Source organism: Anabrus simplex, chromosome 2 (assembly GCF_040414725.1).
Source record: "Anabrus simplex isolate iqAnaSimp1 chromosome 2, ASM4041472v1, whole genome shotgun sequence".
NCBI lineage: Eukaryota > Metazoa > Arthropoda > Insecta > Orthoptera > Tettigoniidae > Anabrus > Anabrus simplex.
Window position 1 is genome coordinate 283,361,652 of NC_090266.1, and position 25,539 is coordinate 283,387,190.

Consider the following 25,539-nt stretch of genomic DNA (forward strand, 5'->3'; position numbering starts at 1 on the left):
CACACTTGGCTACCCAACAATTGGCAACAACTTTCACTTCAACAACATCCCCTTTCGACTATTAAGCTAACCTCAACACGTTCAACAATAAAGAGCCACGCCTATCACAAACTCTTCAATACTACATCAAAGAAGATGGCCTAATGACGTCTACACAAATTTCAATATAGCGTATGGCACCAGCACTCCAACTAATATTGTCTCAAAAAGAACCACGCCATATGAAAATTCTTCAAAATTTATAAGCATATAAATGAAAACCAATACTTATCAACTTCAAGAACCAACAACCATTACCAACGCTCAACTTTCCTCAAGTTTTTAACAACACGCCATTTGACAATTAAATGGAATGTGCTTTCTGATTTTTATCTTTATTGTAATATCTTTTAATATCAAGAATCAACCACCTATGTCATAATCCTCAAATGATTATCATGTTTTTAGACTCAAATATTAACACAAATATTATTAAGTAATAGTATACTACATTTTATATTGTAATAGTTGTTTAACAATCTCTAATCCATTTTACAAGATACAGTTTCCAACAGTATTCATAAGTCATTTCCAGTCAGGTACCTGATCTATTCCTAAGGTAAAAAATATGGCACATGAGGCGAAACGTGTACCATCTAATGTATTAATTTTATTTTAACAATTTTGATAAGGACCGTCCTAATTTTTAAGATTGTATTGTATTGAATAGGTGGGTGAACAATAAAAACATACTAGTGTTATTTAATACAAATACTTTCAATACGGACCCAAAAATGAATTTTATCACATGTAATATCAGGGAATAATCGGATGAATTTGTTATCAATTTTCATAACTATTACAGACCAGGCTCATTCATATAGTGAACGAACAACTCCTCGCTTGTGTGATAATGTCAATTTTGTATGTTCATAGCCAATAAACCTGCTAAATATGGGATTAAAATAGTCATGGCCTGTGACACAGGAACAAAATATATGGACGGTGCTGCACCATACCTCGGCAAATGCACAAATATTAACTGCCTGCCCCTTGGAGAATATTGCGTAAAGGAGCTCACAAAAAGAAAGGTTCTAACCAGATAGTGATAATTGGTTCACATCGATTAAGTTGCTGACAACCTGCTTGCTACAGGGGAATCTCACTCTTGTTGGTACTGTGAGAGACAGTAAGCTAGAAATACCTCCAAAACTACTTACAACCAAGAACAGAGTGATAGGAACATCTATGCTTGTCTTTAACAATGAAAAGACTCTTGTCCCATATAAACATAAGACAAACAAATTAGTCATCCCGTTAATGACGATGCACGACCAAGCTGAAAAAGACGAAGTAATTACGAAACCCAAGACGAATCACTGCTACGACAACACAAAAGGTGGTGTTGATTCACTTAACCAGATGTCTTGCAACATTACTTGCAGCCGCAAGATTAAACACTGGCCTTTCTGTGTCTTTTATGGAATTTTGAGCAATATTTGTGATATTTGTGGGTAATCCACGTCTCCAACACCAGCCACAAAAGCAAGAATGTCCTAAAGAGGAAACACTTCCTAATTCAATTGACTGACAAGCTACTTTCACCATGGATGCAAAGAAGGTTACACCTTTCAACACTATCAAATGATCTGGTCCTTGGAATCAAACCTCGTCATGAGAAAAATTCTGGATCATCATATGCCCCGAGGAGAACTATTGTCCACATATGTCCAAGAAAAGAAAGAGGAGAAACTTTTTGTATTGTTTATGGTAAGGCAATTTGCAAAGAGCACAAGTATGTACTAAGTGTTTGAAATAAATGTTCGCATTGTTGTCAAAACTACTGTTTCTGTGCTTATAGACAGAGCCCTGCATTGTTTCTCAGTAATAATTATTATATAATAAAAATTGTTGCCAAATTTTCCTTATATTTGTCTTCTTGTAAAAATTACAAATGTTTGTGGAAAAAAGATAACCGAAGAAGGTTTGTGCTCCAGGGTTAAGAAAGGCGGGACCTCTAATTCACCGAGTGGAAAAGAGGATGATGTGCAGTGTAAGAATGACGATGGCGATGATGAGGAGGACCGCAATTCTGCCAGTGATGACGAAAGCTAAGAAGATTACAGGTAAGGGAGCCTATAATTATCAGTATCAATGTACTGTATCTATATATTATTTTTTGTATTTCCACTCAGTCTTGAGATGCAAAATTACAGTAAGATTTTTGTATTGCAGGATGCCGGGTGCTGCTACAATTGTACTATTATAATGTATCTGACAGTACTAATAATTATACCGGTACTGCCTAAAGTATTATGGTTTGTGTTTCATTGACTCCTTTACTTTGCTAATTCATGTACTGTTTATAATTTTTATGTAAGTATTAATATTTTCTAATAAAATAAGTCAAAACTAAGTCATTTTAGTTTTTCAAAATCATCCTTCCTAAAATTAGGGTGTAGGGATTATTCACGTACATACGGTATATTATTGTTAAATAAACTTCGTAACTTACTGGCTGAAAAATATACATGAACTTTAAGAAAAGGAAATGGTGTACTTCTATACTATATGAAGAAAAAGTATGTTCCCATTTCCCAAATAAATATCTTAAAGTTCACAACTCAACTTGTGTAGGTATACCTGATGAAAAATATTCCATCATATCAGCAAATGTCTGACAGTGGAAATACATGTAATGCTTTCTGAAAATGATGGAGGTAATAAAAAAAAATTTAAAAAGAGGTCTAGGAAATTATTCAACCTCCACCATATGGCCTAGTTGTCGAAATTATCAGTATATGCATATTTACTATGCCATCCATGATGCCAGTATTGATTCTAAATGCTTAAAACATACAAAACTTTTTATAATTGTAGACACTTTAACATATAAAATTGTTATAGTTTATTTACACTTTAAATAATGTTAAATAATATACTGCCTAAACTCTTATCTACATAAATATCACAAACAATGAGGTACATTAAAAAATTACCAAAATCATCATCTCTGTAAATTCATTACATTAACAGGACATAAATAACATTCATCATAACATATAATATTTCATTTTGAGAAGTAGAGTACGTGTAACAACATCCGCTGATTTTTCTTAATTTGTTCGTCAGTAGAATAAAAATGAATACATATACAATTTATATATGTACATAGGGTGTATCGTAACTGTACCTATTATATAACTCCGTCTCCATCATACACCCCACTTCCGCTCCTTCCCTTCTTTGACACACAGCAACAGGCAGTGGCTGGCTCTCTGCCACAGCAAATATAGAAAGTTCGTTAATTTAAATCGCACACCTGGAAGTAATAATGCAACCGCACTTTCTCGAAAAGAAGAATATTCACCGCCAATCCAATTGCACCATCGTTTTTAACATAACACGAAGAGAATACCTGATTTTTTGTCGGTATAGTTATGATACACCCTGTATGTATATATGTATGCATGTATGTGTGTGGGTGTGTGTATATATATATATATATATATATATATATATATATATATATATATATACACACACACCCACACACATGCACACACACACATCTTTAACAGGAACAAAATTCTTTACCCAGATGGATCATTCCAGATCAGTTAGATTAAAAGAGTCATATAAGGGAGTAATAAATAAGTAATAAAATAAAATTTGTATTAATAAAAGGGAAAAATATTTAAAACTACCATAATTTCCCATCAATTAAAAAACAGTTTCTAATAAACAAGCACATAAATAGAGGAGTAAAAAAACTTTCGGCTTATCCCAGGTATTTCTGGGGTCACTGGAGCCACCCTAACTTGTTTTGGGTTTTGGCAACTGATCCGACCAGACGCACTTTCTGACGCCACATCATTTTTCTGGTGAATTTTACAACCTGGGATCAATCAGGATATAAAATCTTTTGTTTACAGCATACTCCTAATTGGGAGTGAAAGATGTAGATTCAGAAAGCAAGGAAAGGACAGACTGGAAGCAGTTGTAACGTGGGTATAAGGAAAAATCGGTTAGACAGAAATGAAGAGCAATACACCGAAGATGTGCTGAGAGACAGGTGAAGGATGATATCACACTGCTAAAATTCATAAGAAGGAAATACAATTTATTATTCACATTCTGCAATACAGCAACTTCTTTAGCAACATCTTAAGAAATTGAAAAGAAAGGAAGAGATAGACCGAGTGCCGTACTTCAGCACTTTGTTTAACAAAATGAATGGCACTACCTTGTCACACTCTTTCATGGCAAGTCTTACGTTAGGCTAAACAAAACAAAAAGCTACAGGAAGAAAAATAGTTGAAGGAGCAAGGTGGATTAGGTAATTATATGATAGTGATGTAAATAAATTGAGACTTGCTTAACATAAATCATCCAAATTGGTTTTTAGAATAAATCTCTGGACGTGCAAATGCAAAATTTGACCTAGTTAGTAACCTAAACAGATTAACAGAAGAATGCTTTCTTGAAATAGCCTGATCGAAATGGGATGAAAAAAAAAAAAGTCATGAGAGCACAGGGAAACTGTTCCATAGTTTGACTATGATCAGTGGCAGTAGGAGAGCACTAACATTGCCTATATTTCAAAACCACCTTAAAAAGATGTTCTGTCACATCAACACTTGTTATGTACTGAACTAGTTTTATTACACGAGAGGACCTGTTTCAACTCACCATTGAGTCATCCTCAGCCCAAATACTAAAATTACCGAGCTTGATAGCTGCAGTCGCTTAAGGGTGGCCAGTGTCCGGTATTCGGGAGATAGTGGGTTCAAACCCCACTGTCGGCAGCCCTGAAGATGGAAAATTTTCATGATGCCCTAACCCCTGGGAGAAGTGTTGTAATAGAAGAGTCCATGGTGCCCTGGAGGAGAAGACTGCTTTTCAGGCAATATATTCCGAACATGTAACGTAAGTATCGACTTAAACTCTACGAAGTCTGTACGGGAAATGAGTATACATTTGTTGTACGAGTTTATCAAGGGACAGATAATGAGCTGCAAAGGACAGATCACACTGAAGGTGCCACCATGAAAACGTGTGAACTGTGTGAAATGTATCTTGTTCGCTGACAATTTTTATACAAGTGTTACATTGGCACAGAATCCACTTGTCTGCGTAACAATTCGTCCCAATAAGAGCAATCTCCCAAAGATGTTGTTAATAAATATCTTGAAAGGAGATACAATTCTGAAACCGAAATTGTGCTGCATGACAACAAGATCAAAAAGAATGTCAAATGGTGGAGAAAACTCGCTACTGAAATTCTGCTGGGGACTGCAGTCGTAAGTGCCTGGACCCCACACTGTAACAGTAGTTCTGGGAAGAAAAATTCCTTTCATCATTTCAAGGAATCTCTTGCCTTCTCTCTATGTGGGTACAATATTGCTACACTTTGTATGCCTCCAACAAGGAACAGGGCACACACACTGGGCAAAGGGGAAGGACCAGCCAGAAAAATGCGTCAATGTGTGAACAGTGTGCTGCAAGAAGATATCTGCACAGCAGAGAAAGAAAACTGCCAACAACAAAATGAAGGAGGTGACATTGTGTCCAGGAGCACCACAGCATCAGTGTTTGCCTGGTGTGAAAATGGGAAACCATGGGACACCATCTTCAGGGCTGCCGACAGTGGGGTTCAAACCCGCTATCTCCTGAATGCAAGCTGACAACCACATGACCCAAACTGTGCAGTGACTCACTTGGTTAAAAAAGCTGTAATACTTTAATTTATAGGTGAGCAGTCTGTTGAATACTGAAAATTCAGTAACATGTTTTATCCCTGGTTTTATATTTAAACACCTACCCACGTCAGAAACGCATTCCCTATGAGAACAATGTTGACAGCAATTCCACTAGCATAATTTAGAGTCGAGAGTAATTAATTTTTTTTATAGCAGATGCTTCAAATCTTGACTTCCAACATATGTTCCAGGGATTTTTTGCTTCATTTTCCTTCAAGTTTCCCCATGGTATATCACAGTTACTCTGGCTTTTCTCTTCTTGTTAGAGTGCAAGCTTCAAGATATACACTTGATTGAAAATAGCTAATATAAAATTGAGCTGATCTAAAAAGTACTTGGAAGCAATGTGAAAATGCACTGTAAGGACACACGAGATCCTGATGGAGCATCAACATCTCAACAAACTAAAGGTAGAAATGCCAACTATGTTGTTTGTGCAACGTCAATATACCTAATGTGTAATGGGGCAACATTGCAGGTAAAGGCATTGCACAACATCATCATAGAAGTCACCATCTTTGCTAGACCAGCAACGGGAGAGCTTGCCATGTACCCAGTGATCCCCAAAGACTTGCTGTTTCAATGTAAATGTCTTCACTTTTATATGAAAGTTTATTTCTTCATCACAATTAGCAAATCTCAGGGTCAAACCTCCAAAAAATAAAAAAGATGCTGAATCAATAAATTAAAACACATTTTAAATTTCATGCGAGTATTCCAGCAGGCATGAGATATTTGCTTATATAAGCATGACTAGCTCAGGTGAAACAGTAGGCATGGCTCATATACAAATTCATTGGAAAGTGGCAATTTATGTTTAACACACCAATATGTTGTAAAGTATTTCATAGAAATATTGAGTCTAAAGAGCTTGTCTACTTGTGTGATGAACTGACCCACTAAAAGCATTTTCATAAATTACCATGTTTAAGTCTGCCCACAATACCTGTCAACTCTAAGCAGTGGGATTTGAAGAATAAAAATTAAGACCACAATAAGTATATCCAATATAACAAACAGAATCCTAAATATCACAGGAAAAATCATGTACATGATTCAATTCACCATGGAAATTTCTCCTACTATAGCACCTATGAGCCATACAGGGTGATATTTACATCATGATTAACACAGGGTGTATTTTTCACAGAGAAATCATATGGTATTAAAACTAAATCCCAGCTAAAACTGAACAAGCTTCAGATATTGCCAGTTAAAAAATAATCTTTAAAAAATGTAATCCAGCTGACATGGAATGATCATGATAAAGCAGACGATATAAAACTAACTCTATAAAAGTATTGGCCACAAGCCACTATGAATTGGAGTACTCCCTTCTGAAAGCCACTTCCTTTATTTCTCATTTCTCAGCGGGAAGGATGTAGTAGGTAGAAACAAGTTCTTCTGGAGTCCAATGCCGTGGTTCTTCAACAAAATTATGTTTCCCCTGCCAACAATAAACCAACTATTAATAGGATATTTTATGATACCATAATATATATAAAAGTGCCTTTCAGTTTGTACTTTTTGAATATTAACCTGATACTTAGTTTCTATAGCAGCCTATGTTACTTTCAGTTTTATTTTTGTCTCTCTCTGTATGTCTGCCTAGTACAGCATCACAGGAAAATAGAGGATTTTCATGAAAATTGGTATTAATGTTCAGGATAAGGGCAAGGGGGTTCATAGCTGTAAGTTGTTTTAAAAAACATTGAGCTGAAGGGTGGCTTCACAGAGGACATAAAACTCAATTTAACTGTCTCAGTTATATTTACAGGAAAATTGCTCACGAAAAAATTGATTTAGAATATTACTAACAAACTTTTTTCTGATATAGCAAAAAATAAGGGAAATATCAGTATACTGATCAATGAAATACCTCAATCGTTGTTGCAATCTTTCCTGTTCCCTAACTTATCGACAGGCGCAATCGTCAAAACACAAGGTACCTTACTAAAATTCCATGTCAATCTTATTACTCTATGAAGACATATTCCTGCCTTTCCCCTATATTTCACAATTTCAGGTCTAATTTCATTTATTCCTGCTTCTTCTTATTATTATTATTATTATTAATTAATTTATTTATTTATGGTTCATGGTGTGGGTTACTGTAGTCACGTCCTAGTTTGTGAACCATGGGCAACGACTGAGTGGCCTAGTAGGTAGTCCTGAGAGTCGGGATACCAGTTGCTATGGAATGGGAGTGGGCATCTCGGACATATTCTGAGTCATGGCCCTCCTTGTGCTCAGGCGGCTAGGAGTATACAATCCACCGGTGGTCCATAACCCGTTAGAGGAGAGTTCCTCACTTGGACTATGTGCAAGTAGGGTAGCATCCTGCTTCATGAATTTACTGAGCTCAGAACATTTTAAGCAAACCTCGGACCTATGGGAGTAACGGAGTCCCACTCCCATTTGACAGGCGAGGGACTCCTTGGAAACAACCTGGCGAACAAAATGGAATTCAATGGGGAGCTATCAATATTAATGGGGCTTATGGAAGCTAGAAAGTAGAACTGGCTGAGTCAGCAAAGACGATGCATCTGGATGTGCTAGGAGTAAGTGATATTCAGGTAAGGGGAGATAACGAGGAAGAGAGAGGAGATTAAGAGTACTTGACAGGTGTTAGAAAGGGAAGGGCAGAGTATGGGGTAAGGCTGTTTATCAGGAATACCATTGCATGCAACATAGTTTCTGTTAGGCACGTGAATGAACGAATGATGTGGGTAGATTTGGCAATTGGAGGAATTAGGATGAGAATTGTCTTAGTGTTTTCACATGTGAGAGTGCAGATGAGGATGAAGCCGACAAGTTTTATGAAGCATTGAGCGACATCGTGGTCAGGGTCAACAGCAAGGATAGAATAGTGCTAATGGGCGATTTCAATGCGAGAGTTGGAAATAGAACTGAAGGATACAAAAGGGTGACTGGTAAATGTTGGAAAGATATGGAAGCCAATGGAAATGGGAAGCGTTTGCTGGACTTCCATGCTAGTATGGGTTTAGCAGTTACAAATACATTTTTCAAGCATAAGGCTATTCACCGCTACACATGGGAGGCTAGGGCTACCAGATCCATAATAGACTGACTTCGAATTCAGGAAATCTTTTCGTAATGTACAAGTTTTCCGGGGAATTTTCGATGATACAGATCACTATCTGATCTGTAGTGAACTAAGTATCTCTAGGCCTAGGGTAGAGAAAGTGAAATCTGTCTGCAAATGAATAAGGGTAGAAAATCTCCAGGACGAGGAAATTAGGCTGAAGTACATGGATATGATTAGTGAAGTTTCGAACAGTAGACAGTAAGCAGGTTCAGGATATAGAAAGAGAATGGGCGGCATACAGGGATGCTTTAGTACAAACAACAAGGGAATGCCTAGGAACAACTGTGTGTAAAGATGGGAAAAGGCGAACGTCTTGGTGGAATGATGAAGTGAGAGCAGCTTGTAAATGTAAAAAGAAGGCTTATCAGAAATGGCTCCAAACGAAGGTCGAGGCAGGCAGGAATTTGTACGTAGATGAAAGAAACAGAGCGAAACAAATAGTTGTTGAATCCAAAAAGAAGTTGTGGGAAGATTTTGGTAATAACCTGGAAAGGCTAGGTCAAGCAGCAGGGAAACCTTTCTGGACAGTAATAAAGAATCTTAGGAAGGGAGGGGAAAAAGGAAATGAACAGTGTTTTGAGTAATTCAGGTGAACTCATAATAAATCCTAGGGAATCACTGGAGAGGTGGAGGGAATATTTCGAACATCTTCTTGGTGGTGTTGCGAACAGCCAAGCTCATGGAAAGGAGGAAAATTATGTTGGTGAAATTACGGTTGTGGAAGTGGAAAGGATGGTAAATAAACTCCATTGTCATAAAGCAGCAGGAATAGATGAAATCAGACCTGAAATGGTGAAGTATAGTGGGAAGGCAGGGATGAAGTGGCTTCATAGAGTAGTAAGATTAGCATGGAGTATTGGTAAGGTACCTTCAGATTGGAAAAAAGCAGTAACTGCACCTATCTATAAGCAAGGGAACAGGAAGGATTGCAACAACTATCGAGGTATCTCATTGATTAGCTTTTATTTTTGCTGGTTGTTTTACGTTGCACCGACACAGATAGGTCTCGTAATCTATAATTTTCATTTCCGTATTGACAATTGCACAATTAAAAATAGGAGAGGATTTCCACCAATCAATACTTATTTATTGTATATATTAAATTACAGGACCGGTTTCGACCTCATATTCAAGGTCATCTTCAGCTGAACCATACATACATATTTATATAATGAAGCTTTGATTAAGATTGTGGTGTTGAAGGAATGCCATATGATGATGATGTACATTTAGTTACATACAAATGGGGCACGTCTTAGCGTGAGCTGGCGTATATGTCATTCTGTACAATATTGCAACTGTATGTCTAAAATGTTGAAGGTCTTAAAACTAGTGTATAAAACACGTCTTTTCCTAAACTAACATATATACGTACAAGATAAAAACAATATATAAAAACACTTCATGCATATGAACATTCGTTCTTGCTTGGTGGTCAATACATCGACTAACTTCCGTATTTAAGTCTTGTTCACAGTTGTGCACTTCAGCTGCTATTCTTAGAGTTTGTAAAATTGCATGGATAAAAGTTTTGTCTTCCTGTGCATATGTGAGATAAAACACTTTCAATTTAAAATAAGTGCCAAATGTATGGATGAAATTCAAGTAAATATGTTCAGCTCTGCTGTGTGTGTTGCCCAACATGAATTGGTTCTAATAAAAGGGCAACACACACAGCAGAGCTGAACATATTTACTTGAATTTCATCCATACATTTGGCACTTATTTTAAATTGAAAGTGTTTTATCTCACATACGCACAGGAAGACAAAACTTTTATCCATGCAATTTTACAAACTCTAAGAATAGCAGCTGAAGTGCACAACTGTGAACAAGACTTAAATACGGAAGTTAGTCGATGTATTGACCACCAAGCAAGAACGAATGTTCATATGCATGAAGTGTTTTTATATATTGTTTTTATCTTGTACGTATATATAAGTTAGTTTAGGAAAAGACGTGTTTTATACACTAGTTTTAAGACCTTCAACATTTTAGACATACAGTTGCAATATTGTACAGAATGACATATACGCCAGCTCACGCTAAGACGTGCCCCATTTGTATGTAACTAAATGTACATCATCATCATATGGCATTCCTTCAACACCACAATCTTAATCAAAGCTTCATTATATAAATATGTATGTATGGTTCAGCTGAAGATGACCTTGAATATGAGGTCGAAACCGGTCCTGTAATTTAATATATACAATAAATAAGTATTGATTGGTGGAAATCCTCTCCTATTTTTAATTTTAACAGATAGGTCTTACGGCGACAATGGGACAGGAAAGGGCTAGGAGTGGGAAGGAAGCGGCCGTGGCCTTAATTAAAGTACAGCCCCAGCTTTTGCCTGGTGTGAAAATGGGAAACCACGGAAAACCATTCTCAGGGCTGCCGACAGTGGGGTTCGAACCTACTATCTCCCGAATACTGGATACTGGCCGCACTTAAGCGACTGCAGCTATCGAGCTCGGTCATTGATTAGTATAGCAGGCAAAGTATTCACTGGCATCTTGGAAGGGAGGGTACGATCAGTAGTTGAGAGGAAGTTGGATGAAAACCAGTGTGGTTTCAGACCACAGAGGGGCTGTAAGGATCAGATTTTCAGTATGCGCCAGGTAATTGAAAAATGCTACGAGAGGAATAGGCAGTTGTGTTTATGTTTCGTAGATCTAGAGAAAGCATATGACAGGGTACCGAGGGAAAAGGTGTTCGCCATACTGGGGGACTATGGAATTAAAGGTAGATTATTAAAATCAATCAAAGGCATTTATTTTGACAATTGGGCTTCAGTGAGAATTGATGGTAGAATGAGTTCTTGGTTCAGGGTACTTACAGGGGTTAGAAAAAGCTGTAATCTTTCACCTTTGCTGTTTGTAGTTTAGGCTACATGGATCATCTGCTGAAAGGTATAAAATGGCAGGGAGGGATTCAGTTAGGTGGAAATTTAGTAAGCAGTCTGGCCTATGCTGACGACTTAGTCTTAATGGCAGATTGTGCCGAAAGCCTGCAGTCAAATATCTTGGAACTTGACAATAGGTGCAATGAGTATGGTATGAAAATTAGCCTTTCGAAGACTAAATTGATGTCAGTGGGTAAGAAATTCAACAGAACTGAATGTCAGATTGGTGATACAAAGCTAGAACAGGTCGATAATTTCAAGTATTTAGGTTGAGTGTTCTCTCAGGATGGTAATATATTAATAGCCAGTTTCTGGTACACCACAGTTACGTGTGAGTTACCGAAAAGTGCTTGTAACTCTAACTGTGCTGTTAAATCTAATGTGTTTCCGGAAACTTAAATCCAGATTTATAAGCCCTGGCAATAAACAGTACAGTTTTTTTTTTTTTGCTAGGGGCTTTACGTCGCACCGACACAGATAGGTCTTATGGCATCGAAACAGTACAGTTATCGTCTTGTTTAGTATCTATCGTCCTCCAATAGATGTCTCTACGCAAATATTTTTAGGGTTATTTTGGTAATATCTAGTTACTTTTACTAGTAGAAGTTTTCTGCAATGAAAAATGGTTGGCAAATATGTAGACAGTCACCTCAATCAATCTGATTCAACATGTAATAATCTCTCACAACGTGAAAATATGTACGATCTAATGAGGCAAAAATTAGGTATATATTATTTCCCCTTCTTTCTTATTCACAGTATGCAGACATCGTCTTAAATTTCACCTTGATCGTTGTCGTCAGTAAAATGATAAAAATACACTGCAATTACCAAACGGATCCCTTTTTGCTGATCCAGAACACAACAAGCGTAAACGAAAATAATCACATAAATGAAAACGTGCCACACACTTTGGAACCTATCATTCCGGGATTGAAGTTCTGCACTGATGATGTGATATCCATCTGTTCTCGCTGCAACTGTGCAGATTTTTTTTTTTTTTTTTTTTTTTTTTTTTTTTTTTTTTTTTACACTGACCACGCAACATGCATTGACAAAAATACTCTCGAAACTGCTGACGTGAAGTCCACTTGAGAATTTCAATTGAACGTAGCGAGCTAACCCTGATTGAGGGTGTGAAGTGTGTTGAAACAGATAAAAAAGGTAACATAAACTACAGCTCCCTGCAAGATTTTTAATTAAAGAAGTCCAGATGTTTTATGTTTATTGGGAGTCTATGAGACATCACGTCACCGGTTAAAGGATAAAATAGCATTGAAAAAAGCAATGAAAAATCTACATTTATTATTCAGCAGGTTTATATTAAATGCATACCGGTACCTAAGATATTTATTATTTAGTATAAATATAAATGGTAAATACTCCATAATTTCAGATTGTGTTCACTAACTGTTGGTGGGACTCATGTTTCAAAGCCTGACGAAAGAGGTCTTAACATTATAGCTACACTGAAAAATCAATTAGAGCCTGATGGAAATCCATTTGCCTCGAGTTCTATTTTATTTGACAATTCATTTACCATATTGGAAGATATATCTACAGTAGAGGCCTGATGCTCCGAGGAGATTATAACCTAAACAGCTGGGACAGATGACACCATACAAGTGGAATCAGTGACTAAAGCCAGTGATAACGTGGAAATAAACATACTAACCGAAATATTGTTAAGTCCAGCGCACCCAAGCACGTTAAACTACCATGAATGACTGCAAATATATTATAAACAGTTCATTATCACTTTCTAATGTTTATGAAACTAATATAAGACCTTGTACGAAACGGTATGGAGTGGCACCGCATACCGGTATTTGTTGGAATCAGTTCTAACATAGAGGTAACTACAGCTGCAGTTACCAGTCGTTGTGGAGATAACTGTGAAGAAGCCGATGACTGTTGTTTCGGAAACTCATTTTAAACGTATCACCCTGTTAAGTCACTGATAACTACGCATCTACAGATAACTGTCATTCCAGAAACCGGCCATAAGTGAGATTGAATCAAGGTGTAGTAAAGCTAATGCAGTGAGCTCGCAGTTGCGATCAACAGTATTCTGTAAGAAGGAAGTCAGCTCCCAGACGAAACTATCTTTGCATCACTCTGTTTTCAGACCAACTTTGCTTTACGGAAGTGAAAGCTGGGTGGACTCAGGATATGTTATTCATAAGTTATAAATAACAGACATGAAAGTAGCGAGAATGATTGCTGGTACAAACAGGTGGGAACAATGGCAAGAGGGTACTTGGAATGAGGAGATAAAGGCTAATTTAGGAATGAACTTTATGGATGAAGCTTTGGTGGTGGAGTCATGTGAGGCGAGTGGGGGAGGATAGGTTACCTAGGAGAATAATGGACTTTGTTATGGAGGGTAAGAGAAGTAGAGGGAGACCAAGATGATAATGGTTAGACTCAGTTTCTAACAATTTAAAGATAAGAAGTATAGAACTAAATGAGGCCACAGCACTAGTTGCAAATAGAGGATTGTGGCGACGTATAGTAAATTCACAGAGGCTTGCAGACTGAATACTGGAAGGCATAACAGTGTATAATGATAATGTACGTAATGTATTTATTTATTTATGACATAGTGATGACATTTTTTTGACACTGAGAAAGTTTATGACAGTGTGCCCAGACAGTTGGTATGGGACACATTTAGGAAAAAAAAGTTAACAGAGTGGAAGTGCAAATGATAAAAGCTATGTATATAAATTGTGTTAGTAGTACAAAAAGGTTTAAAGAAACTGGTCTCCAACAGGGAAGTGTACTATCCCCCACACTATACATCATAAGCATGGATGAAATTCATAAGAACATTAAACAAAGATTGGGAAAACAGGCAACAAAAGCCATATTGTTTGCAGATGACATAGTGATATGGGATAGGGATGAAATGGAAGTGCAAAAACAAGTAGATGTATGGAATCCAGAGATAGAAAAATTTGGGATGAAAGCAAGCACAGAGAAAAGTAAAACAATAGTGATGACAAGGGGAAGGAAGGAAGGAAGGAAGGAAGGAAGGAAGGAAGGAAGGAAGGAAGGAAGGAAGGAAGGAAGGAAGGAAGGAAGGAAGGAAGGAAGGAAGGAAGGAAGGAAGAGGAAAGATAAAAATGAATGGTAAAATTCTGGAAGTGGTTAAAGTTTCAAGTACTTGGGAAGTGTGATCACAGAAGATGGAAAGAAAACCGAGGAAATTAGGAAAAGAATACAACAAGCAAACAGATTCTACCAGAGTGTAAGGGGTATTTTGTGGAACCAAGATGTCCCAAAGAAATGTAAGAAAGGATTATATTCAACCTATTATGAACCCATACTAACCTATGCAGATGGATCGTGGACTACAACAAATCGAAAGGAGAGTAGAATAAAGGCAGCAGAGATGAAATTCCTAAGAGGTATCAAGGGCAAGACCAGAAAGGATAGAATTAGAAATGAAGAGTTAAGGACAGGAATCTTGAAATTTCATGACAGGACAGAAACAACAAAGCTAAAGTGGTATGGGCACATGATGAGAATGGGACAAGAGAGGGTGCCAAAAAAAGCTTTTTCGGAGAACTTAACAGGAAAGAGACCACGAGGAAGACCCTCTAAGAGGTGGACAGATTCAGTATGGGAGTGCATAGAGGAGAGGGGAGGAAAACCAGAAGATGTACTGAAAAAAGGAGGGTTTAGGGACAGGCAGCGATGGAGGTCCTTGATTCACAACCCGACCCGGGAAGCTGGAAACGGGAAATGAAGATGATGATTTATTTATGCTAATTTAACATCGCACGAACACATTGAAAGTTTTCGGCGACTGAAGGATTGGGAAGCTGGAAGTTGTGGCCTTAATGAAGGTATAGTCCCAGTATTTGCCTGGTATGAAAATGGGAAACTACGAAAAACTTTCTTCACGGCTGCTGACGTTGGGATTCGAACCCACTACCTCCTGAATGCAAGCTCACAACTGCACGACACTAAACCTATGGCCAACTCGCTTGGTAAAATATTTATTATACTATAGGGGACATATTCTTTTCCTTTTACCGTACCATGCTGGGATTAGTATATGAAAGGTAACCTTGAAATTTGTCCATTATGAAATGCAGCCTAATTTTAAATATTAATGCGACTGGTGTCTACAATAACTTTTTTTACAAGTTGTTTTACGTCACACCGGCACAGATAGGTCTTATGGCGATGATGGGATAGGCAAGGGCTAGGAGTGGGAAGGAAGCAGCCGAGGCCTTAATTAAGGTACAGCCCCAACATTTGCCTGGTGTGAAAATGGAAACTACGGAAAACAATCTTTAGGGCTGACGACAGTGGGGTTCGCACCCACTATCTTCTGAATGCCAAGCTCACAATGACGCACCCTTAACAACACGGCCAACTCGCTCGGAGTACAATAATTAACACTTCATAAAATTTACGAACACCAGGAAAATACTGTCGCCTATTTACCATGCTTGGTGTACGTTTGAGTGAAATAGTCCTACATCAAACAAATGCCCAAGCACAAGACAAGTCTTCAGGACCATTATGGAGAGAAAAAAGAACCTGAATATCTAACTTCAATGAATCATACACAAACACCAGATGGTTTTGCTAATTTTGTTTTACGTCGCACCAACACAGATATGTCTTATGGTGACGATGGGATAGGAAAGGCCTAGGAGTGGGAAGGAAGCGGCCATGGCCTTAATTAAGGTACAGCCCCAGCATTTGCCTGGTGTGAAAAATGGGAAACCACAGAAAACCAGCTTCAGGGCTGCCGACAGTGGGGCTCGAACCCACTATCTCCCGATTACTGGATACTGGCCGCACTTAAGTGACTGCAGCTATCAAGCTCGGTACACCAGATGGTAACAAACATGAACTTTCAAGGCCAAAGGTAAACAGGTACAAAGAAAGCATCAATTACGGCATTCTCGAAGCGAGGATCTAACTTTTCAATTCTTAAAACTCACGATGTTCAATTGCCACGCACAATCTCCATGTCACCTCATCATAATATGTTCTCGCTCCAACTCGCTTTGTTTTAACAACTTGAAACATGGCTGCTCTTTCTGAACTTGCCTCTGCAAGGAGCACTGATGTAAGGTATACAGCCTCTTTATGTTATTCTAGCTCGTTATATGGAACCTTTCGCTTTTTGTCTTCCATCTCTCGAATAAGTCATATTCACATGTCACAATGAAGCTTTCATTATCATCAATGCCTACAAAAATTCGGTGCTGTATTTAGTCATCATTCCATAGACTGGTTTAATGCAGCCCCCCATGCCACCCTATCCTGTGCTAACATTTTCATTTCTACAGAACTACTACATCCTACATCTGCTCTAATCTGCTGGTCATATTATTACCTTCCCTGGTCTCCCTCTACCGTTCTTACCACCTACACTTCTCTCAACAAGCAACAGGACAAGTACTGGGTGTCGTAAGATGTGTCCTATCTTTCTCTCTCTTCTTCTCGTCAAATTAACCATATCAATCTCCTCTCACCAACTTGATTCACTATCTCTTCATTCGTGATTCAATCGACCCATCTTGCCTTCCGCATTCTTCTGTAACACCACGTTTCTATTCTCTTTCTTTCTGAGCTAGTTATTGTCCATGTTTCCCTTCCACACAATGCTATGCTCCAGACAAAAGTCTTCAAAAACATCCTTCTAATTCCCAATATCAATGTTTGAAGTGAGCAAATTTCATTTCTTTACAAAGGCCTTCCCTGCTTGCACTAATCTGTATTTTATGCCCTCCTTACTTCTGCCGTCATTCGTTATTTTACTACCCACGTAACAATATTTACAATATTTATCTCCTTCATTTCCTAATCTAATATTTCCCGAATCACTGGACTTCAATCTAATGCACTCCATTACTTTTGTTTTGGACTTATTTATTTATTTTCATTTTGCACTCCTTCCCCAAGACTCTGTCCATAACATTCACCAATTTCTCCAGATCTTCTGCAGACTCAGATAAAATGGTAATATCATCAGCAAATCTCAGAGTTTTGATTCCTCTCCTTGGACTGTGATTCTCTTTTTGCAAATTCCTCTTTGATTTCTTTTACCGCCTGTTCTATATAGACACAGAAAGGTAGTGGGGACAAACTGAAACTTTGCCTCACTGCTTTCTGGATTGCTGCTCCTTTCTCCAAACCCTCAATTCAACGCAGACAGATTCTTATACAGATTGCAGATAATTCGTCTTTCTCGGTACCTGATCCCGATCACCTTCAGTATCTCAATTAGCTTGATATCGGTATTAACATAAAATATGAAAGTATGGAAGCAGAAGCAAGAAATGATTAGCAATGAGGTAACTTGTTCAGAGCTGAAGCACACGCAGGAGTAGAAAGATAAGCATAATTTTTGAGTTGCATGGGAATTTACTATATCATCGATTGGAGACTAAAACTTGCTTAAGAAGTTCTCCACAGATTTGAGTAAATATGCTTTGTTCTAAACCTTTTCCCAGATAGTGAAAAAATAAAGGAAATATCATAGGCAGATGAGTCAACATTTCCAAAAGTTGATAAAGAGATCTGTGGAGAGTTGCTAGAGAGATCATCTCAGCACTATTTTAAAGACCTTGCACTTCTTCCTGTACATTTTATTTTTATAATGGAAATTTCTGATCCATGTGAAAGGAAAGGGGGGCAGAGAGGAAGGCTTGAACACAAGGGAACCAAATGTGTTTAATATCTCTGTTTATAATACCACTTCGTTATACCTGGATAGTGTTATGCATCAACCAGCTAAGCGACAATTTTCAAAAAACGGAGTACTGATACCATCTATCGCCGATAGAGTCGATCTAACTGCTTGAATACTCATGGAGCTTTGTTTGAATTTGAATTTGTAGAGACAGGTTCAGAAATCTTGTCTGTCTTAAATGTCACTAAAAGAGAGTTACGTAATCAGACTACGGTCATAATGATTATAGGTCTGTACCTCAATTTCAAGCAAATTATAGGATATTATTCGACCAGAGATGTTATGTCAGGGCAGAGCATAAAAAATATGTTAATTAATGCATTAGTGAAAATTCAGGACACTGGACTAGTACCCAAGACCGTAGTTTGTGATCAAGGGGCAAACAATGTTAAAATGAGGAAAATTCTGAGGGTCATATTGAAATAAAAATGATGAAAAAATATACTTTTTCTATGATGCCCCTCACTTGATTAAATCAATGAGAAACAATGCAAAGATATATGATTTCAATGTAGGAGGGGAAATTTGTAGCTGGTCTCATATTGAAGAATTTTATAATAAAGATTCAACCATTGTGCCCAGACTAGCCCGAAAATTAACAAAACAATGTATTTCTCTTCGCCCCTCTTCACCAATGAGTGTGTGTTTAGCTGTTCGGACTCAGTAATTTTGTTGCTTGTGGCATAAAGGTGCATGTTCAATTTAATTCTTTACCACCCTCTGCAGCTATTACAGCTGATTTCATTGAAATGTGTAACAAACTATTTGACATCTTCAATTCCTCAAAATGCAGTAGCCCTAAGCAGTATAGAAAACCCCTTTGCAGTAATTCTAATCATTTAGAAAAATGTCTAAGGCAGATCATTGTGTTAAACAGAGGTGCTAATAGTAAACTCAACCCAGTATGTATTCAAGGTTGGATAGATAATATCACTGCTCTTAAGCTTTTGTGATCAGAACTGAAGGAGCGATTTGATTTTCAATTTTCTTCACTAGAAGACTAACACAAAATTGTCTGCAAAATGCATTTGCCATTGTCAGGTGTAAAGAGGGCAATAATGTCACTCCAGATGCATCTAAATTTTGCAGTGGGTTAAGAACTGTTATGATAACTTACTATCACCATCACAAGATAGCAATTGTGAGGCTGATGCTGCAGTATTCCTAACCAAATACAATTATTTGAAAATAAGTTACACTGCGAATAAAAAATTAAATATTAGTTATAAGAGACCTAATTGTAATGAAGAAAATGAGACAACCAACAGTAATGTGCAAACTACACAGGCAGATGCAGACAATTATTGGTTGGGTAATCTCAAGACTTCCACACAATGAGTGTTAAAGTGTTTTGATGTCACTTGAACTTAATTCCCATGACCCTGAAAAATTCCTCATATTAAGGAAGAAATATGAATCAAGTAACATGATTTTCCCCAATGAATGTTCTCACATGTTGTGTTCTAAAATGTCCAGTGTTTTTTCAGAATATAATGTAAATAAATTCATATGTGAAAGCACTCAAGGTGTCAAAGGCAAGTTAGTGAAGACCTTAATGAATGAATATTATAGTGTAGAAGTTATGTGTGACAATTGTTATTCTATGTTGGCCTATGAATACTTAGCAGTCCTCAATAAAGCTTTTGTAAATAAAACAAATGGTTCCTACACATCTCAGCAGAAAAAGAAAAATGCCAAATTACAGAAAGTAATGCATATGTAATTTCATGTTCAAGTGCATTTGGGTATACATAATATAGTATAAATATATAATTATGGTATGTGCATTGTTGTCAGTATAAATGGTTGCCTGGCCTGTAGTTGTACACATATTGTTACAGAAATTTGTCATGACTAAACTTTAATTTATGGAAAATAGCATGTGTACAGTAGGCTAAGTTGAATGTATATAGTCGTCACTCTTCATAACATATGCGAAATTGTAGACAGCAGGCCATCACATGAAAAATCCAGTAGTTTTGGTCTAGCTGTAGGCCTAAAAATGGATGTTACTTTTCATGCCTTATTTTGTGAATAATAAAATGTTACAACCCCAGATAAAACATTCTGTACTTGAAAAGCTATTTCATAATTCCTTGAAAACTTAAAACCAATACATTTTCATGTACAGGTGAAATTTCGAGGTCTCTGGTTCAGGTACTATGTCATAGCAGCCACAAGGAGCAGTTGGAAGCTGTTCGTTTTTACACTGTGAGTCGCTAGATTGTGCTAGTGGCGCTGTCTCGGAAAGCTATGTACTTTTGAAAGAGATTTTGCTATTATCTTTATAACCTATTTGAGCTAACTACAGCAGTCATTATTTATAATATGTGTGGTTGGAATTGTAAAATAAGATTATAAAAATTGCACAGACTATTTTCTTCGAATCTCATTTTAATTGTATGTGGAACTGAGGAGAGCATAATCATTTATTGCAATTTATATTATTTTGACACATACATGCTTTTCTTGTTACCTTTAAATTTATCTACTACTACCTTAAAAAATACCACTTACACCGAATTATTACACCTAATCTCTAAAATCGTAGTTTTATAATATTTATTTTTGTCCTAGACATTAACAGTGTTTTATAATCTAGGGCGACAAGTATCTTACCCTTATTATTAATTGGTGCGAGTATTTGTTTTGTTAGAAGTACGTACAGATTTCTTCTTAGCTTACAATAGACACTGTGAATTAACTGAATGACTGTACGAAAGGATGGATGGATGGACGGACGGACGGACGACTACATGACTAGAAGAGCTGCTCATGCATGCATGCATAAATGACTAAACACTCCTCTCTCCCGGTCACAGACAACTACCAACTGAGGAGAGAGTCCTTATTACTGAATGAATGAATGAATGAATGAATGAATGAATGAATGGAGGCACCAATGAATGAATGTCTTCAACCTACATCTACGGAATTCAAGAAGATAAGGCGAGATCAATCCAATGTGGACAGATAAGTGGATGTGTGAATGAACTGAATTATGAAGCGAGTCCCTTTCTCAGTCACCAATAACCACCAACTGAGGAGAGAGCCCTTATTATTGAAGGAATGGGTGAATCAATTAATTAATGATCTTGACATACAGCTACGAAATTCCAGCAGCTGAGGGAGAAACATTTGATCTACTGTAAGCTAAGCAGATTCACAAGCAATTTAACACATAAACAGCGACAACAATAATACAACCATGACTCTAAATGTCGATTTTGTTCTTGGTTTCTTTTCACACTTTCAGTTAGTGCTATACTCTTTATTTTATTTTGCCACATACTTCTTAGAATACAAAAAAATGTTGCTATTTGTCCTGGTGTGATCCATTCTTTGTTTAACAACTTAACAGTTGTTTTAGAAATCTCTCTCTCTTTCTATTTTTGATTTATACTCACCACCAAAATATTTAATTCTAAGTGCATCAGTTCCCCTACATACTCTCAAAAGATGAGCCCCTTCCATTATTTCTCCACAGAACAAAACAATGATTTTCATTATGTTTCTCTTTCGGATCCTTTTTTTATATATAATCCTATTAAGCCACCACAGCACACCTCTTAGTTCTGTATTTGGGAGCCATTCTTTCCTAACTGACATATTTCTGGATAATTTCATACAATTCTGATGTTCTTTTAGTCTCACATTCTGCCATAATCATGTGCTTCTTCACTTTTGTCAGCCACTGTTACCGTTGTCTAAATGTTTCGTCTGGTGTTGATATGCCAGGTTCAATATTTCCTTCCCATCTCCCCTTCTTAATCTTAATCAATATTGTAATGGTTATAGCGTCTGCCATGCCAACTGGCAGTGGGCCCGGCCCGGCACCGTATAAGCCCACCCCTTACGCTTCAACTGCGCCAATCACGAGCAGCACTTAAGTGCTAGGCCAGCCCCACTCGCTTCCGCCCGCGGCCCCGTAACAGAGGAGTATGGAAATGACTCCACAATTAATCTGGAGTGTTCCATCTCGCGAGATTCTTGGATCCATCGAGCATCCGGACTATTCTCGAAGGGCCAGCGCAGATATATAAGAGAGGAACGATCTGCCTGGAGTCAGTGAGAGTTAGACAGAGAGTGAGTGAGAGTGAGTTAGTGAGTGAGTGAGCGAGAGCGAGATTGAGTTTACTGGTGTGAGTTAGCGAAGAGCGCAGTCAGTGACAGCCTGGGCTGAGATGTCAGCCTGATAGAGTATCTGCCTGTTGGAGCCGAGGACTTGTTCCTGTTTCCCTGATGTCGTGTGTGTGAGTCCCTTGAAGCCGGCTGCTGGAGAAGAACATTGGGTGTTCTGGAGCAGCGCGAAGGGAGCACTGGGTGCCGACGTGTGTGACTACGAACGGGGTTCGACAGATTGAGTGAACAGCGGATACTATCTCGGCCTGCGGGACTGACGTGTAGGCTGTGGACTGTGACAGCGCTAACGAGTGTGATGGAGTGGCTGAGAGAGTGTAGTGTAAATAATCAATGACTCTGAGTGTGTGTGTCATTGTAGATGGAATATGAGAAGCTAAGAGGGAGAGAGAGAGAGAGAGAGAGAGAGAGAGAACCGTGTAAGTGTGTAACCGTCTACTTGTGTAAGTTGTAGGCTCGGCTTTCGTCTGTGTGTGTGTAAATCTGTAATTATAGTGCTTAGTTAATAAATCTTAGAAATAGGACGCTACCAGGTTCTGTACTAATTTATTTACTTATTTACCCCACCAACACGTTACAATATCTTACCACTTTCCTAGCTATATCTGCTTGGATGCTGATATTTTCACAGAGTTCTAGCTCCATTATTTGCTACACATTCTGGTAGACCCATTATTATTTTACAGAATTTATTACTTCTTACATCTAATTCTTTTTTGCCTACTTTTATACCAACGTTTAGAATCATGGTTGTATTATTGTCCCATTTGTTTCTTCCACATCCCATTCGATGTTGTTATAATTCCTAAATATCCTAATTCACTGCTAACGTCTAATTCTACACCTTCAAACCATGCTTTTCATTTTTCCTCAAATTACTTCCTCTTTTACAAACCATTACTTCCGTTTGCTTGATACTGGTTTTCAAATTCCATGTTCTGCAATATTCAGCAGTTTTCTTTAGACTTATTTACATACAGACTGTTGTTAGTGAGAGCAGAAGGATGTCATCTGCAAAAACTAAGCCAGGAATTTCTTTGTTGTTTAAGCAGGGGACTGTCCTATTCTCCTTCCCTTGGCAGTCCATTATATAATTGATAAAAAGTATAAGCAATATTGGTGAAAATTTACATCCCTACTTAAGTCCAATTTTCAAGTGCAGCCTTCTACTATTAAGTCTTCCTTTAATCGAACATATCATTCTGCATGTACCTAGTTCTTCTATGGCTTTAATCATTTTATTTGACATCCCTATCCTACAGTGACTCTATATGTACACTGTGGCTAATGAATGCTTCATTCTGATTAGCTCTGCCATCTTTTGGCCAAATGTCCCGTCAGCTGATCTAAACGTATGTATTCCACACTGGGTAAGATCACTCTTCAGGCAATTTCAGTGAATACGCCTGTTTTAAATTTAATAGTAGCAAAAATATGTTTATTTAAACAAGGGGGATTATTTAGTGTTATTAGTTTTGAAATGTGTATGAATTTACGAATTTCTAAGGTCTGAGTTTTGAAGAAAATTACGCCGGTCAGTTGTGTATATGGATGCAGAAACAGATCCGGAAAGAGTTTTAAAACAAAATTGGACAATTGTTTGTTTTAGCACATTATAAGATGCACCTAACGAGTAGAGCTGTCTCGTGGATTATAATGCTAACAATAATAAAAAAATGAGTTAGTAATTTTGCGGAGGCCAAGGCCGTAGGCCCTAAACGTCAAATTTCTCCGTTAATATTCGCCGTATCAAAAACCTGTACATAACAAAAGTTATTTCGAATATAATTTCCGAACTTTAATGTTTCGTGCGACTTCACAGTGTGAAGAAAAAAAACCAGAAATTTTCAGAATTATATTTTTCACAAATTTCCAAATATCCCCAAAAATATCGGTTTTATCTAAAACCTGTACCTAACAGTTACAGGAAAAGCCAGTTCTTATCATTAATGTCTCATTCATTTCACCGTATGAGCTATCGTGATGGATATATTATCGAATTCAAGCTTTTATGGCTATTCATCTCTTAAAGGACTAGGTTATAAGTGCCGCCTAGCATCAAGTTGAGTTTACCCATACATTGGGTGGTGTGAATAAAAATGAGCACGCACTCTTTACTCGCAAATTTAGAGCAGGCACTCGCAATGAGGTGAATAAAAACGACCTGTCGGTAGCAGTCACTCACAGCAGACCTCTGACCTTGAGCACACACTGCAGTCGCTCGAGTAGCAGAGTGGGTGCTCCAGATTTCTGGTGAATAATGATAAAGCAAGCACTCTTTCCGGTAAGCGCCTGCTCATGTTTCCTTGAGCTAATTCAGTAGGTGACTCCACGTGAGAGTGTCAAGTTCAGTGGCTGGCAGAGGTTATGGTGGTGGTTAATTGGAAAAGAAAATTATATAAACTTCGCAGACAATCATCTCAACTTGATTAGACAGAGTTATATAGGTCCAATAAGGAGCATGCTGAAGATCCTCCGTGGCTCAGGCGGCAGCGAACCGGCCTTTCACCTTTGGATTCCGTGGTTCAAATCTTGGTCACTCCATGTGAGATTTGTGCTGGACAAAGCGGAGACGGGACAGAATTTTCTCCAGGTACTCCCATTTTTCCTGTCATCTTTCATTCCAGCAACACTCAAAAATATCATTTCATTTCATCTGTCAGTCATTAATCATTGCCCCAAAGGACTGTGACAGGCTTTGGCAGCCGGGACGATTCCTATCCTCGTTGCTAGATGAGGGCTTCATTAATTTCATTCGTCTCTCGGTCAGATGACTGGAAACAGGCTGTGGATTTTCAAGGAATATGCTGAATGGTTAGCGGAGCATTTCCTTGTGCACTCCAAAGAAACAAGTGGTGGTGCCCGAACAAATGAATAAAACATGTAAATCTTCTTGCGTTATGTTGGTGACTCTGGGT

At 37.8% G+C, this 25,539-nt stretch overlaps 1 protein-coding gene across 1 annotated transcript in view; it reads right to left on the minus strand.

Annotated features, from left to right (window-relative positions):
- Positions 1-3,524: 3,524 nt before the first annotated feature.
- LOC136863514 (uncharacterized) overlaps positions 3,525-25,539 on the minus strand; it is a 147,641-nt gene continuing 125,626 nt past the window's right edge. The window contains exon 6 of the mRNA XM_067139905.2: positions 3,525-7,188. Coding sequence (XP_066996006.2) covers positions 7,102-7,188 — 87 coding nt within the window. The 3' untranslated portion in view covers positions 3,525-7,101. The remainder of the gene's footprint in view (positions 7,189-25,539) is intronic.